Here is a 14396-nt window from a genome sequence, read left to right as displayed (position 1 = left end):
ACCTTTTATTTCTTGTTCAACAGAATTCAGTTCTCCCTGTCAATAGCACAGTCTACTATGAAACAAGGCCACCACCTTAAAAGGGCTGTACGATATTGGAAAAATCTAACATTGTGATATTTTGTTACTCTGCTATATATCATTTTAAATAAATAGAACTTCAGCAGATGACTTGAATTTTTTTTTCTATTTGCAAAGAATTGATACCTTTAGATTGATTTGGATGATTCTGCAGAGAAGTGCATCTGCATACAATATAATAAACATCTACATTACCTGACAAAAGTCTTGTCGCCTATCCAGGTTTTGTCTTATCCAACAAATAATAACTTGACTTCTAGTTGATCATTTGGTATCAGAAGTGTCTTATATGAAATGCAAAAGCCTTTTGATTATGTCTGACTTTGCTTAGGCAAGAGTCTTGTTTCTTAAAAGAAATAATGTACAGTATAAAACATAAAGTCATAGTGCAGTGGAAAAAGAACAAAATTGAGGATGACTCCCATGAGCTTGAAGGACTGCATCCATACATCTCTGCAATGACTCAAATAACTTATTAATAAAGTCATCTGGAATGGCAAAGAAAGCGTTCTTGCAGGACTCCCAGAGTACATCAACATTCTTTGGATTTATCTTCAATACCTCCTCCTTCATCTTACCCAAGACATGCTCAATAATGTTCATGTCTGGTGACTGGGCTGGCCAATCCTGTAGCACCTTGACCTTCTTTGCTTTCAGGAACTTTGATGTTGAGGCTGAAGTTTGAGCAGAAGTGCTATCCTGCTGAAAAACTTTCCCTCTACTGTGGTTTGTAATGTAATGGGGAACACAAATGTCTTGATACCTCAGGCTGTTGATTTTGCCATCCACTCTGCAGATTTATCACACACCCCAATACTCCAAAACATGATTTCCCTTCACCAAACTTGACTGATTTCTATGAGAATCTTGGGTCCATGCGGGTTCCACTAGGTCTTCTTCAGTATTTTTTGATGATTGGGATGCAGTTCAACAGATGATTCATCAGAAAAATCTACCTTCTGCCACTTTTCCAAATGATCAACTAGAAGGCAAGTCATTATTTGTTGCTCTTACAACTGGGATCTATGACAAGACCTTTGTCAGGTAGTGTACAAGTTTAGATAAACACAATAAAAAAGACAATTGAAATAAACAGTGTTTCATCATTTTCCAAGTCTAATAGTGTTCAGGTACAGTAATTAATTGATAAAAATAAGAATTAATCGTTAATAAATGTTACAAAGGGTACAATTTCTTATGTCTGAATGGTTTTTAAAAGGATTATACATTCACAGGCCTCAAAAGCACTTGCATTGATGACCCAACATTGCATACTGTATCTTGGGATGTGTCCGTATGATCACATTGCGATATTGATGCTGAAACGATACTACTGTGCAGCCCTATATTATGCTGTGCAGCCCTCTATGATGATGCTGTGGAATTGTAGTTCAGCGGTTGTCTGCAGCATCTCTGTTGAAAGAGATGCTTTTGTTATGAGTTTAACCCACAAGTGTTTACATGGCACATATCACAGCTTCTCCAGCACCGCAGAGGAAGTTTAGTGGCTTCCTCGCCCACACGGCTGTATTTGTATGCATAGCGCCTGACGACATATGATTTAAAACTCCAAACCACTTGTGTAGTGAGTCTCTGTGCACATCGATGTGTGAAATAATGTGTTCATTTCATTCTTTCACCTCAGCCTGCAGTTCATCACATCCCGGGTCAAGAGGTTAGTCATATTTCTTTTAGGCGTCCAGCCTTTTTCTACATGCATAAACACACATACACAGACACACACACACACGCTTCCTGTCCCCCACCAAATCACTGCTGCTCCTTGTTTCCTCAGTCAGGCACAACTGAGTAATTGGATAGAGCTGCTGTAAATGATATAAACATCAGTGTATCTGAAGCCGTTTTACTGTTTGGAGACTGGCATTTTCAGTTCAGTCGAACGGCCCTGTCTGGCCAATGCAGACAGCAAAGCAGACTGATTGGAGATGCCAGTGGAGTTTAAGAGTGCCAGAGGCTCCACCCAGTCCAGATCTTTCCAGCTGGCATCTGTTAGAGTGGGATAATCACAGGGAAATTGAATTAAAGCGAAGCCTTAGAGAACAGTCAAACCACCCACCCACGCGCACACACAAACAAATGCCCACACCGTACCACTTTATTTATTTGATTTTGAAAGTCTTCTTTCTTCTTCTCCCCAGGGAGATATTATACCACCCTCACATATCATGGATGAGGTAGGTGTTGGTAGAGTTGGTTCAGCAAAAAGACCATTTATCTTATTTGCAATTGTCTCAGAGCATCTCCTTCCTGTTCCCTTGTTCATTTCTCCCTCTCTGTTTATTTTGGGAATCTTCAAGCTTGTGCTTCCAGGGTTCCTCTCTGAGAATCAACAGCAATGGGTACAATTCAGCACGCACACACGAACATATCTAAAATCTTATACACTTTTTGATCTGTTTATTTCCAAATGCATGTGAATGCAAGAAAGAAAAAAAAAGGGCAAGCTTCTTACTGTACCAGAGATCTACAAATTTGTGAAGACGTGGGCAATAGACAGTGGTTCGACAAAGTAAAACCTCAGTTTATTCTCTCCATTGGAATATTAACCATAACTGATCGCAAATATATCTGCTGTGAGCTCTGAAGTTTTTAATCAGTCATGTATTGTTTTTTTATTGTTCATTTATTTATAGTTTTATAAAGCCCTCAGCTTTGCATTAATGCACATCTAGTGTTTTTAGCCACCGATAATCTTCTGGCAAAAGGTTGATATGACTATTTTGAATTTCATAAGGTTTTTTTTTTCAGCATTGATGTTGTAATGTAATTAAAGTCTAACCATTTGATAACACTTTATAATAACTATCCGTTATGACTAGTTTATAGATCATTAATGAGCTGTTAGTTAATGACATATAAATTGGTTGTTAAATAATAGTTAATAGTTTAATTATTTATAACTGTGCCTTATAGATAGCCAACAATAATCAATAAATAGCAAAAAATGTCAGCAGATTCTATCTCACCCTTCTTTCAGCTCAGGGCCCTATCATACACCCGGCGCAGTGTGGCGCATGGCGCGGCGCAATAGTCTTTTGGTAGTTTCAGCTTGGAGCAAGAGTGGTTTTTAGGCGTTGCGCTACGCTGTTTAAATAGCAAATGCATTAGCGCTCATTTGTGCGCCCATAAGCGTTCTGGTCTAAAAAGTAAGGCGTTCTGAGGCGGACCGCTGGCGCGTTGCTATTTTGAAAAACTATAATAGATTTTTCATTAGACCAAAACTAACCCGGTCTAAACTCCAGCGCAGAGTTGCGCCTCACTTACGCACTGCTTAATATGCACAAGAGAGCAAAAGGAAAATATCTTTACATATGAAAAAATTTAAATATTAAGGATATATATAGGATATAATAAGAATAGATATAGGATATAAATATAAAGGATTAAAATATTACAAAACATATTATTTTCTAGCCTACATAAATATGAAAAATCACTGCTTTTATGTCTTCTTCATCTCGGCAGGCTTTTTCAGTTCATTCATAACAATTTGCTTTTGTATAATGTTATTATTATTAGCAGTATTATTTATTATATCCATATTTATATTTGTTTTATTAAAAACAAGCTTAGATTTGCCCACCTGTCAGGTTTTAGACCAAAAGGGGCACATCATGTATTTTAGGATTTAACTCAGGTTTTTGAGCACATTTTGCTATTATTATTCATTTATTTGTTTGCTGGAAATTAGAACTAAATTTAGAAATAGTTTTGAAACGAATATTTGCGCTTAACAAACAAAAGTATTTATTTATAGACTTATTGATGTCTGTGCGTAAAGGTTTCTCTATCCAAGAGCGAATGTGAAAGTAGTTCCATTATCTCTCATTCTCACCCAGTAGATGCTCTGTTTAACAGTTTTCTGTTAAAAAACTGTTAACTGTTTGCTTGTGAAATGCTAATTTTTTCCACTTAGACTTACTTTGCGTCCTGTAAATAGCGAATGCGCTCTTGGCGTGATGCAGCTGACTCTTAAAGGGAATGGGAGATGAGACTCTAATTGGTTTATTCTCAAAACACACCTATAACTCATTAAGAAAATAAACTCAACCCTTTTAGACCATGCGCCTTGGCGCAAGGCAGATTTCTTGTCCTTAAATTAGCAAAAATGCGTCCTGACACGCCCTGAAAGCATTTGCGCCCTGCGTTTTGCGCTCTGCACATGGACCATCAAAATAGAGCCCTTAATGTTTTCAGTGGTGCCCAATCCTGTTCTTGGAGATCTACCTTCCTGTAGAGTTCAGCTCCAAATCTGATCAAAAACCAACTAAGTATGATCTGAAAGAGAACTGAAAGAGTGCATTTAATCAAGATTGCAGCTAAACTCTGCAAAAGGTAGATCTTCAGGAACAGGATTAGGAGCTCCTGGTTTATAATAATCCATATTGAAAGCTAAATCGTAAAAATACTTCCAGAATCAGCACCACTGAAAACGTGAATGGACACAAAGCATTATAAAATGTCCAGAAAGTAATTTTTTTACATTTTGGATGTATTGTTGAATGTGTGCATACAACTTTTTGCGTGTCCAAATTTGAAATGGGGTGACACATAAGTCCCGGCTGGGTCAGTTGTCATTTCTGTGTGGAGTTTGCATGTTCTCCAGTCCAAAGACATGCAGTACAGGTAAATTGAATATATTAAATTGACTGTAGAGTATGAGTGTGAATGAGTGTGTATGGATGTTTCCCAGTACTGGGTTGCAGCTGGAAGAGCATGCACTTGTATAAAACATTCGGTTCATTCTGTTGTGGCGACCCCTGATAAATGAAGGGACTAAGTCGAAGGAAAATTAATGAATTTGATATGATTACAACCTGGCTATAAATAGCAGTCAATTCACACGTCAGCAACAAACATGGACCAACAGCAACAACCCCATTATTAGGTCTTTTCAGATTATTAAGTTACTTCATTGTTTAATGTTGTCATTGGTTGCCATTTGTTTATTTTTGCACTTTCAGTCTGTACTTGTTAGATTGCAGATTGTCTGTGTTGTTTCTTGCAGTGTGAATTGGCTGTAATAAAACACAATAGAAGGCCATGTGGTTCCACCACACTAAACCAGAACTACTGTAAGTCTTACAAAAATCCTCACCATCTTCCTAGTGGCCAACACAATTCAATATGGAAGACACTGAGCTGGAACCAATATAATTACTGTAGCTCCAAAAAAGTCATTCCCACTGGTTTTCATTAGGCTTGTAGACATGGGGTGTTAGATCTAGATTGTTTTTACTTTGTTCCTGGTGGGTAGATTCATCCAGGACTCTGTGTGCTTCTATGCACCTCCTTAATTTTTATTTGGCCTGCCAAGGACGAGATCTTGTGGGAGGTGACTTGGAAATTGAGAGCCCCGATTCGGCTTTATTCCCAGCTCTTCTATCTACACCATACAGCTGCAATTGCACAAAGATTTATATTGTTCTTTAGTGGCATTGCAAAAAAAGGAACAAAGTGATGGGCTAATGGTGGAACTGACGTGCTGCTATTAGACCGCATAATAACTGCTCTTCATTAGATACAGACACACTAGGGACATAAACACTGGACTAGTGCATTTGCTCTGTGTCGCCAATAATAAAGGAAACATTGGCAATGCATTGCAAATATGGCACTGAATATGAATGTTCAAGGTCTTTTCCTTACACCCTGTACTTCACCTTTCTGTCTTTGTTTTGCTGGAAATAACACCGTAGTATTATTAAGATTTAGGGATTTGCCAATATTAAATGACCAATATTAAAATTCTGTACTGTTTTATAATTAAATATTCAATTAAAGTTAGATATTTTTTTAAAAATCATTTTAAATGCCAAAAGTCTGTTTTGGTATCACAGCATTATATTGTGAAGAAAAAAAAAATTACTAATATTATAAATATTCATTTATTCATTCATTTTCCTTCGGCTAAGTCCTTGATTTATTAGGGGTCGTCACAGCGGAATGAACTGCAAGCTATTCCAGCACATGTTTTACACAGCAGATGCCCTTCCAGTCGCCACCCAATACTGGGAAACATCAATTCACACACAGACTCGTACACTACGGCCAATTTGATTTCACCTTTTTTCAATTGACCTATTTGGCATGTCTTTGTACTGTGGAGGAAACTAGAGCACCCTGAGAAAACCCAAGTGAACATGGGGAAAACATGCAAACTCCATACAGAAATGTCACCTGGTCCCAGCCAGGACTTAAACCAGCGACCTTCTTGCTGTAAGGTGACAATGCTAACCACTGAGCCACCATGCCGCCCTATTATAAATATTCAGTTTAGTAAATTATGTAAAAATAGCAGGCATTTAAATATCTACTGCATTAACTCAGGGGTTCCCAAACTTTTCAGCCCGCGCCCCCCCAAAATAACAAATCCAGTGACTCGCGACCCCCACTATCCTTGAAGGTGGTTATAAAACTCACAACAGTCCACACACACCAATAGGTCTATATAAACACAAGCATATTAACAACACCCCAAAAAAGTGCAACAGTCTAACAACCATTTAATTTTATTTTGTAATTTATTGATTTGTTTACTTTACTATTAACCTCATCCAATGAGACTGTTGGGCACAATGTTTACTGCACAAGTATATTCTTAGTTTAATTTTTGAGACCGCCACTTGGAGATGTTCAGTGGAGATATCTTCCATGTTCAGTATGATTTTTAAAAATCTTAAAAAAAGATTTAATGTATGCGAGTTCTGCAGAGGGGTCAATGTTTTCCATGGAGCTATGAAATCAATCTGCTGCAACTCACGTTATTGCTGTCATTAATATAATATAAACACACCAGGAGCCACAATAAAGGGAAAAAAATCAATTTGCTTTTTATTTGCATGTTACCTTTTTATGTAACAATTAAATACTATTTTATCTTCTGTAGGTTATGGATGAAATATGGGTTTCTAATAGTTAAATAACAAATTCGATTTCTGAAAATCAAGCCTGGTTTATACTCGACGCGTCTGCTAGTTCGCTTGAGTGCATGCAGTGAATATGATGTCATCGCTGTGTTTGCGGAGGTTTGCTTTGGGTGCATATGACATAATTTAGGCTGGTGGAGGGCATGCTTTTTTTTTGAGACTTGAGTGAACAGTGCATTCAGTGCCGTGTTTGATTTGAGTTGAATATGAATTACTTTGAAGAAATTTAGTCTGAAACAGGTACGTCTGTACAGATATCTTTATGATCCATGATCATAACCAGATGACCAATAATTCTTGGCTAGAAATTGCAACTTTTTTTTGTTACAAAGTTTGGAAAAATCTGAGGGATAAGTTTGTTAAAGCCAAAAGAGGCCATAGTAAAAGTGGAGACCCAGATACCCAACCTCCACTTTGGGAACCACTACATTAACTGATTGATTGTTTATCTTGAATGCAATATATGTTGCTGATGCAAAAACGTAAATGTTGCATCTTATTAACATTTAAGTTTTACTCAACCTTAGAATACAGTCATTCTAAGATATTATGTTTGTATTTAAAGGCTTGTGCACATTGAATTAGTGTAATTATTGGGAATTATTCTAATTTTTGGACAGATTAGCAATTTAAAGGTGTGTCCGTTTTTACGACGCTCTTTTAAATCCTTGCCTTCACTTCATGAAGTTAGACATTACATAAGCTAATTCTCCATGACTGAAACATATCTCCAAAGCACAGAGCACTATTGTATTCAACAGTAGTGCCATTCATCGAACAATTGCACTGGCACTATGCAGTCCAGGCTAAACATTATGTGCATGTGCGTGTGCTGTGGTGCGATTTCTAACTTTGATTGGCATGTGTAGTTATGATCTTTGACTTTTTGTTGATGCTGTTAGTAACCAATTCCTTGTTTGTTTTCACACCCGCTTTTGAATTTGGGAGTGTCATGCAAATGTTGTGCTTATAGGGAAGAAAGAACAGTGTTTGTGTGGTTTGGTCTAAATGTACAATGCGTCCTTTGCAGTTATGTGAAGCAGAATGTAGTTTCTCACATCTTTTCTTGATAAAAAAGACAGAATTTGTACACACTTGAACATTTAGGTTATGCACTAGTTAAAATGAACTATTGACAATGTACTTTTAAAGCATTTATTAGCTTTTTATGGTTTTAATTAATAAAAAATAGTTTGTGTTTGCTCATTAATGTACAATAAAGTTTTTTAAAACAGTTTTACAAATACGTTTTATACCATTTTAGATATATTTTTTGTGAATGCTATATAAGTGCATATTGTTTACCCATAGTGTTTACATGGCCATAACAGCAAGCAATACAACAAGCTTTTAGTTTTGCAGCTGGATATTGCTTTACAATGCCCTCAATGGGTGAACATTAGCCAGTGGGGGAGTGTCTTTTGTCTCTCCAGGTGTAAATTATTCATGACCATTGCCACTCCCTCGCATACAGTATTCTGACCCAAAACAGACTTTGCGAAATGTAAATCATTGTAATGCTTTATTTCAATAAGAGAACGTAATTGTAAAGTAAATACTCTAGCCTAAAAGACTAGTTTCTCTTGTTCAGGCCCATTCAGTGTGGTTATATTTTAGCTACATTTTTTCTCCAACACCTACTAACCACGCATATTTTTTTTTCTGAAAAAAGCAAGTATGTACAGCAATATTTCTCACATATAATTGTAGCACAGTTTGTGCTGAATACAAAAAATACATGTTTGCCAATACTATGTAATAAGTAGCTGAAATAAGCACAAATGTCAGGGTATGTCAAAACATCTTAATGGCCCCCAAATCACCTCAGACCCTAGAGGGTTAACTAATGTTAACACATTTTTATTTACAAAATACTAATAATTGGTGTGTGATGTATCTTAAACATGAAGATAAAAGAAAATGGCATGGAAGTATTTTATTTATTTATTTATTTATTTATTTTTTGTTAACCAAGGTGGTGAACTAAACATAATACTGCTACTGAAACCAGCGGAATATTTGCCAGCGGAACATTTAAACCTTTTTTTTTTAACCCTCCTAGTGTCCTGTTGTTCACTACATTTTTTAATAAAGCAGCTAAATTTAATTTAAATCCTCAACTCTATTTTGCATGAAGAAACAACCTCATCTTCAACTCAAGCTCTGAATATCTTGGTTTTCCCTCATCAGTGTGGAGTATTTAATCAATTATTAGTCAGAGTGCTGGCATTTCTGTTTAATCAGGGGACTCCTTTTTGACAAAAAGTAAAGGATATTTAAAAATATATATATTTATAGATTAAAAGTACCTGCATAAAACTTTTTTAGCCAGACAGTATTCATACATTTTAAAGCAGCATGGTGTTGTGTGTGTTTCTAGTTGTTTTTTTTCTAATGTTGGGGCAATTTTAGAAAGTGACCAAACTTCAAGATACTCCAAGAAACTTTAAACTTTTTTTTTTAATTGTGCCAGGTCATTTTTGATCCTTAAGTCAACAGTAGGGTTAAATTAACAAATAGGTTTAGTAATATTTTACAATAATGATTTATTTGCTGACACACCTACCAACAATGGAAAAAAACAACTAATCTTTAATTGTTCCTAATAGTTAATCTCACCATTCACATAAACGCTCTAGATCAGATGTTATCAATTGCCAATGCACTATATACGAACATAAAAAGAAACATCAATAAATGCTTTAAAATTACTAATTGGTACCAATTACCAATACCAATTACCAATGTCACAAATAAAACCTTATTTTAAAATCTTACCAAATGATTTAAGTTTAATTTAGATAATGGTAAAAATATGTTCCTTTCATTTATCTTTTATTCTTAGCCAGAGGACTCTGATTTGCCCTATCCACCACCTCAGAGGGAGCCAAACGTCTACATGGTGCCACAGGGGATAAAACCTGTCCTACAGCGCACTGCTATTGAGGTGAGTCCAAATCTAACCCACAGTTAATCTTATTATTTAGAGTGTTTACATCATACAAAACCTCATTGCGCCTCATGTGACCTTTTAACCTTGAAACTCTTAGATACTGGCATGGGGTTTGCGTAACCTGAAGAGTTTCCAGCTGGCCAGTGTCACGTCTCCCAGTCTTCAGGTGGAATGTGGCGGATCTGTGGTTCAGTCGTGCGTCATTCGAAATATTAAGAAGAACCCTAATTTTGACGTCAACATCCTGTTCATTGATGTCGTAAGCTCCAGATCTTGCTTTTGTTTATGTTTACCAACACAGTTTTAATAAGTCAGATAGTTCTATGTGAGTTTGTCACAGATGCAAAAATTCTTTGTAGCAATCAATGGTTAATGGTAAATACGGTTGACCTTTGGCTAAGCCCTGTTCAGAAGTTTCTTTGTGAAGATATAAAATGTGTTGTTACAGCATGCCGCTAACCAGTTGTGACAGACTTATATACAATGTGGTCATGGTGTCCTTCGCTTGGTGGATGTTTCATGAGTGATGACTGGCACAGTTAACAATGTTCCCCAGCAATGAGCGTCAGTTCTTAATTCTAAAGCGTAAGATAGTCTGGATTCGGTTCCAGTACTCATCTACGACTGGGAGGCATTGCGTGGAAAGAATGCTGAAAGACTGGGAAAGTTATTTGCACTGTCAGTCCTGGTCAGTCCTGTGTCATGTTTGCCTCAGTTTAGGGTGTGAAATACTTTCACAAAGGACGAAAGGAAGGGAAAAGGAAGGTTCTTTGGAATTACAACTGAAGTGAAGAAGTAAACATGTCATTTTGTTGCAAGTTAAAAGTTTGAAAGCCTTGCGTCACTCTTTTTTTATTGTTCACATTTCTGCACTCTCTTCAGCGATTGCCTAAGGAAGAGCTCTACATGCCCCCATTGGTGATCAAGGTTATAGACAACCGGCAGTTTGGCAGGAAGCCTGTGGTGGGCCAGTGTTCAGTCCACTCGCTCAATGAGTTCTACTTCCAGCCGGAAAGTCTGGAGAGAGACTCAACAGAAGAGGAATTTGGTGAGGAGAAAATAAGGAAATTGTATCGTTCTTAACTGCACATTTGGAAACTTTTGAAATACTGTAAACACAACTAATACATTCAGAGATGTGTGTATTCTGTATAGAAGGGATTCACATTAACACCTGCCAAATGTGGGTGAATTTCAGCCAACCTGTCCTCTAACCTGAATCTGACCCGTATTAATTAATCTGCTGTAAAAAAATTACAAAATAATTTGAGCAGTGATGATTTTGTTCTCCACTTCCTTCAAAAAAAGAAAGAGTAAATATTGTGTTCTTCCAATCCATTTCATGGAGAGGAAGTAGAGTTCACCTCCCTATCAAAAAGCTGTGTGAGATTATCCAGAAATTCAATTTTCACTTTAGAAACTCAGCGATATTTTGATACTTTGTTTACGAAGTACACAGCTGCATATTACACACTTCTGGGAAGGAATAAAATTAAAAATTAAAGTTAGAAATTGTACCTTTAATGGACTGTAAATTGCCTCTGCCAAATGTGCCAATCTACCCCCCAAATTTTTCCAGTTAATTTTTAATTGGAAAATGGAGGGAAAGTTGATAATGGACTGTCTAAAAAAATCCACACTTTGGGTTTTGACTTTTTGATTTAGAATGCACGTAACATAACACTTTTAACGCCAGCTATCTGTCATAATGTGGAAATGTAGATTTATTTTGAGAGTTTTGAGAGATATGAGAACAGAATCAAGTCAACTTAAAAACATTCAAATTACATTTTTGATAAACCGTTCTCAAGTGAATTTGTCTGATTATGTGGATAAAACATTATACTTACAGTATGTATGGTACATCTTCATCAACAGAGGTTATTGCTCACACACCTAGAGATGATGTTCTGGTTGATATTGATGACAAGGAGCCTCTAATCCCTGGACAGGTAGGATCACTCTTTTTTTTAAATCTCAGTTGTCAACGGATTCCTTATTTTTTCTGATTATTGCAATTGTATGCACTGTTAATTAGGGAAAGTGTTGATGTCAGATGTTATACAGGTGTCATAGCAGTCATTTTTAAGCTGGTATCCTTTGCGAAAGTCTGACTTCTAATATTTTTTAAATAGAACTTAAATTTGCCTAAACTGTTAAAAAAAATGTTTGTATTCATTTACATTATTCACGTTTGTTCAAAAACATTGTTATAAATAATATAAAGTAATAAGTCAAATAGAAGTTGTGTGTATATATATATATATATATATATATATATATATATATATATATATATATATATATATATATATATATATATATATATATATATATATATATATATATATATATATATATATAGTTTCCCAGAGCTGGGTTGCGGCTGGAAGGGCATCTGCTGCATAAAAACTTGCTGGATAAGTTGGCGGTTCATTCTGCTGTGGCGACCCCAGATTAATAAAGGGACTAAGCCGACAAGAAAATGAATGAATGAATATACATACAGTTGAATTCAGAATTATTAGCCCCCCTTTGAATTATTTTCTCTTTGATAAATATTTCTCAAATGATGTTTAACAGAGCAAAGAAATTTTCACAGTATGTCTGATAATATTTTTTCTTCTGGAGAAAGTCTTTTTTGTTTTATTTTGACTAGAATAAAATCAGTTTTTTATATTTTAAAAACCATTTTAAGGACAAAATTATTAGCCCCTTTAGTCAAAATGTTTTTTTCGATAGTCTACAGAACAAACCATCATTATACAATAACTTGCCTAATTACCCTAACCTACCTAGTTACCCTAATTAACCAAGTTAAGCCTTTAAATGTCACTGTAAGCTGTATAGAAGTGTCTTGAAAAATATCTAGTGAAATATTATTTACTGTCATCATGGCAAAGATAAAATAAATCAGTTATTAGAAATTAGTTATGAAAGCTGTTATGTTTAGAAATGTGTTGAAAAAATCTTCTCTGTGTTAAACAAAACACAGGGTAAAAAATAAATAAGGGACCTAATAATTCAGGGGGCTAATAATTCTGAATTCAATTGTATTTATGTATATATGTATGTGTGTGTGTGTGTGTGTGTGTGTGTATATGGTTCTTGGACCTTTAAATATCATTGTAAATAAGGTTGTGAAAAAGCTAAGAACCACTGCGTTTTAGCTATGAATACACTCGTTTTTGTTGTCTGTAACGATGTTAGTGATCTTGGCTTGTAGTCAGTAACTCATTGGTCACATAGCTTAGGTTTCTCCAGGCGTCCTTTAGAGCCCTGTTAGAGTATGAACTAGAGTATGCTGTCATGGCAAGGTTAAGCTCTTCTGAGCATACGCGCCACTTTATAAGGTCTTCAGGGGTAGTTTTCCTTTATTGGTGCAATTTAGGTGGGATTCAGGTTGTGAAACAGCAATCACATCCTGTCCATTAAAATGTCTGGGCCATGGTATTGCCATCGGGACACAGTGTCTGCGCTGTAAGAAATCATTGCTTTTGTAAACAGTGACTAGTGGAACGCTGCTCTTGAAGGGTGGAAAGACAGAATCACAACTTGTATCAAAATATTGACTTGAATTCAGTTGGGGATCAGCAGAAATGCTTAAAAAATGATTCATTTAGGCAGTGATTAGAATATGAGTCGTAAATTTTTTGGCCAAACCAGACTTGTAATGTTGCTATGGTGCAATGTTAGTCAACTTACGGCATAATTGGAAGGGGGGTGGGTGTGTGATGAAATCATGAATTCAGTAACGTGATGGAATACTGTTTGGCGCTAGCATGTACGATGAAGGCTCACACCATCTTGAGACAATGACACGCTTCGCTTTCTGAGAAAAGAGAGGCCAGCTTTAATGACGCCTCCTCGAGCTGTCATCAATTCCCTCTCATAACTACGATCTAAAAATACTCCCAAATAAATAAATAAAAACAACATCAAAAATGATCAAGGGGATTAGGAAAATTGAAAAATTGTTTCCACATCTCGGCTTTAACCTCTCAGCCTTTATTTGTTCAGTCACTGGAAGAAAAACGAGACTAGAATATCAAATTCAGGACCGCATGGCCCACTTGGTTTCCTTGGAAATGGATCATGCTCCCAAACGACAGTTTATTTAGGTTTTTGACCTTCCAGGCAGACTGGCAGGGCTTCCCTGTGGATGTGAGGCGTTCTGTCGTTAGCAGAGTGGAAAGAGGAATACTTCACGCTTGCCCTTTTGAGCTCAGTTTTATGAGCCCACGCCCAGCTCTAGTTAAGGGCCATTAATAGGGCTCTTTTCTGCTGCACTTGCCACCTTTTCCATTGATCTAATCCGAGTTAGGTTTTTTGTTTTTCATAGTATGTGTGACAAAGTCAACTTATTTATCCATTAGTAACCCATTGATGAACTTTAAATGTCATGTAACAGA

At 36.2% G+C, this 14396-nt stretch overlaps 1 protein-coding gene across 7 annotated transcripts in view; it reads left to right on the top strand.

Annotated features, from left to right (window-relative positions):
* The window catches only part of dysf (dysferlin, limb girdle muscular dystrophy 2B (autosomal recessive)), a 153008-nt gene that overhangs the window by 83944 nt on the left and 54668 nt on the right, over positions 1-14396 (top strand). For 6 of the 7 annotated variants that reach the window (NM_001442068.1, NM_001442066.1, NM_001442063.1 and 3 more), the window contains 7 exon segments: positions 1727-1756; positions 2241-2276; positions 2400-2441; positions 9877-9978; positions 10082-10243; positions 10867-11032; positions 11863-11936. In NM_001442068.1, the coding sequence (NP_001428997.1) occupies positions 1727-1756; positions 2241-2276; positions 2400-2441; positions 9877-9978; positions 10082-10243; positions 10867-11032; positions 11863-11936 (612 nt within the window). 7 annotated transcript variants of the gene reach the window in all.

This window comes from Danio rerio, chromosome 7, assembly GCF_052040795.2.
Source record: "Danio rerio strain M-AB ecotype USA chromosome 7, GRCz13ab, whole genome shotgun sequence".
NCBI classification, from domain to species: domain Eukaryota; kingdom Metazoa; phylum Chordata; class Actinopteri; order Cypriniformes; family Danionidae; genus Danio; species Danio rerio.
This window is presented reverse-complemented; position numbering and strand designations above follow the sequence as displayed.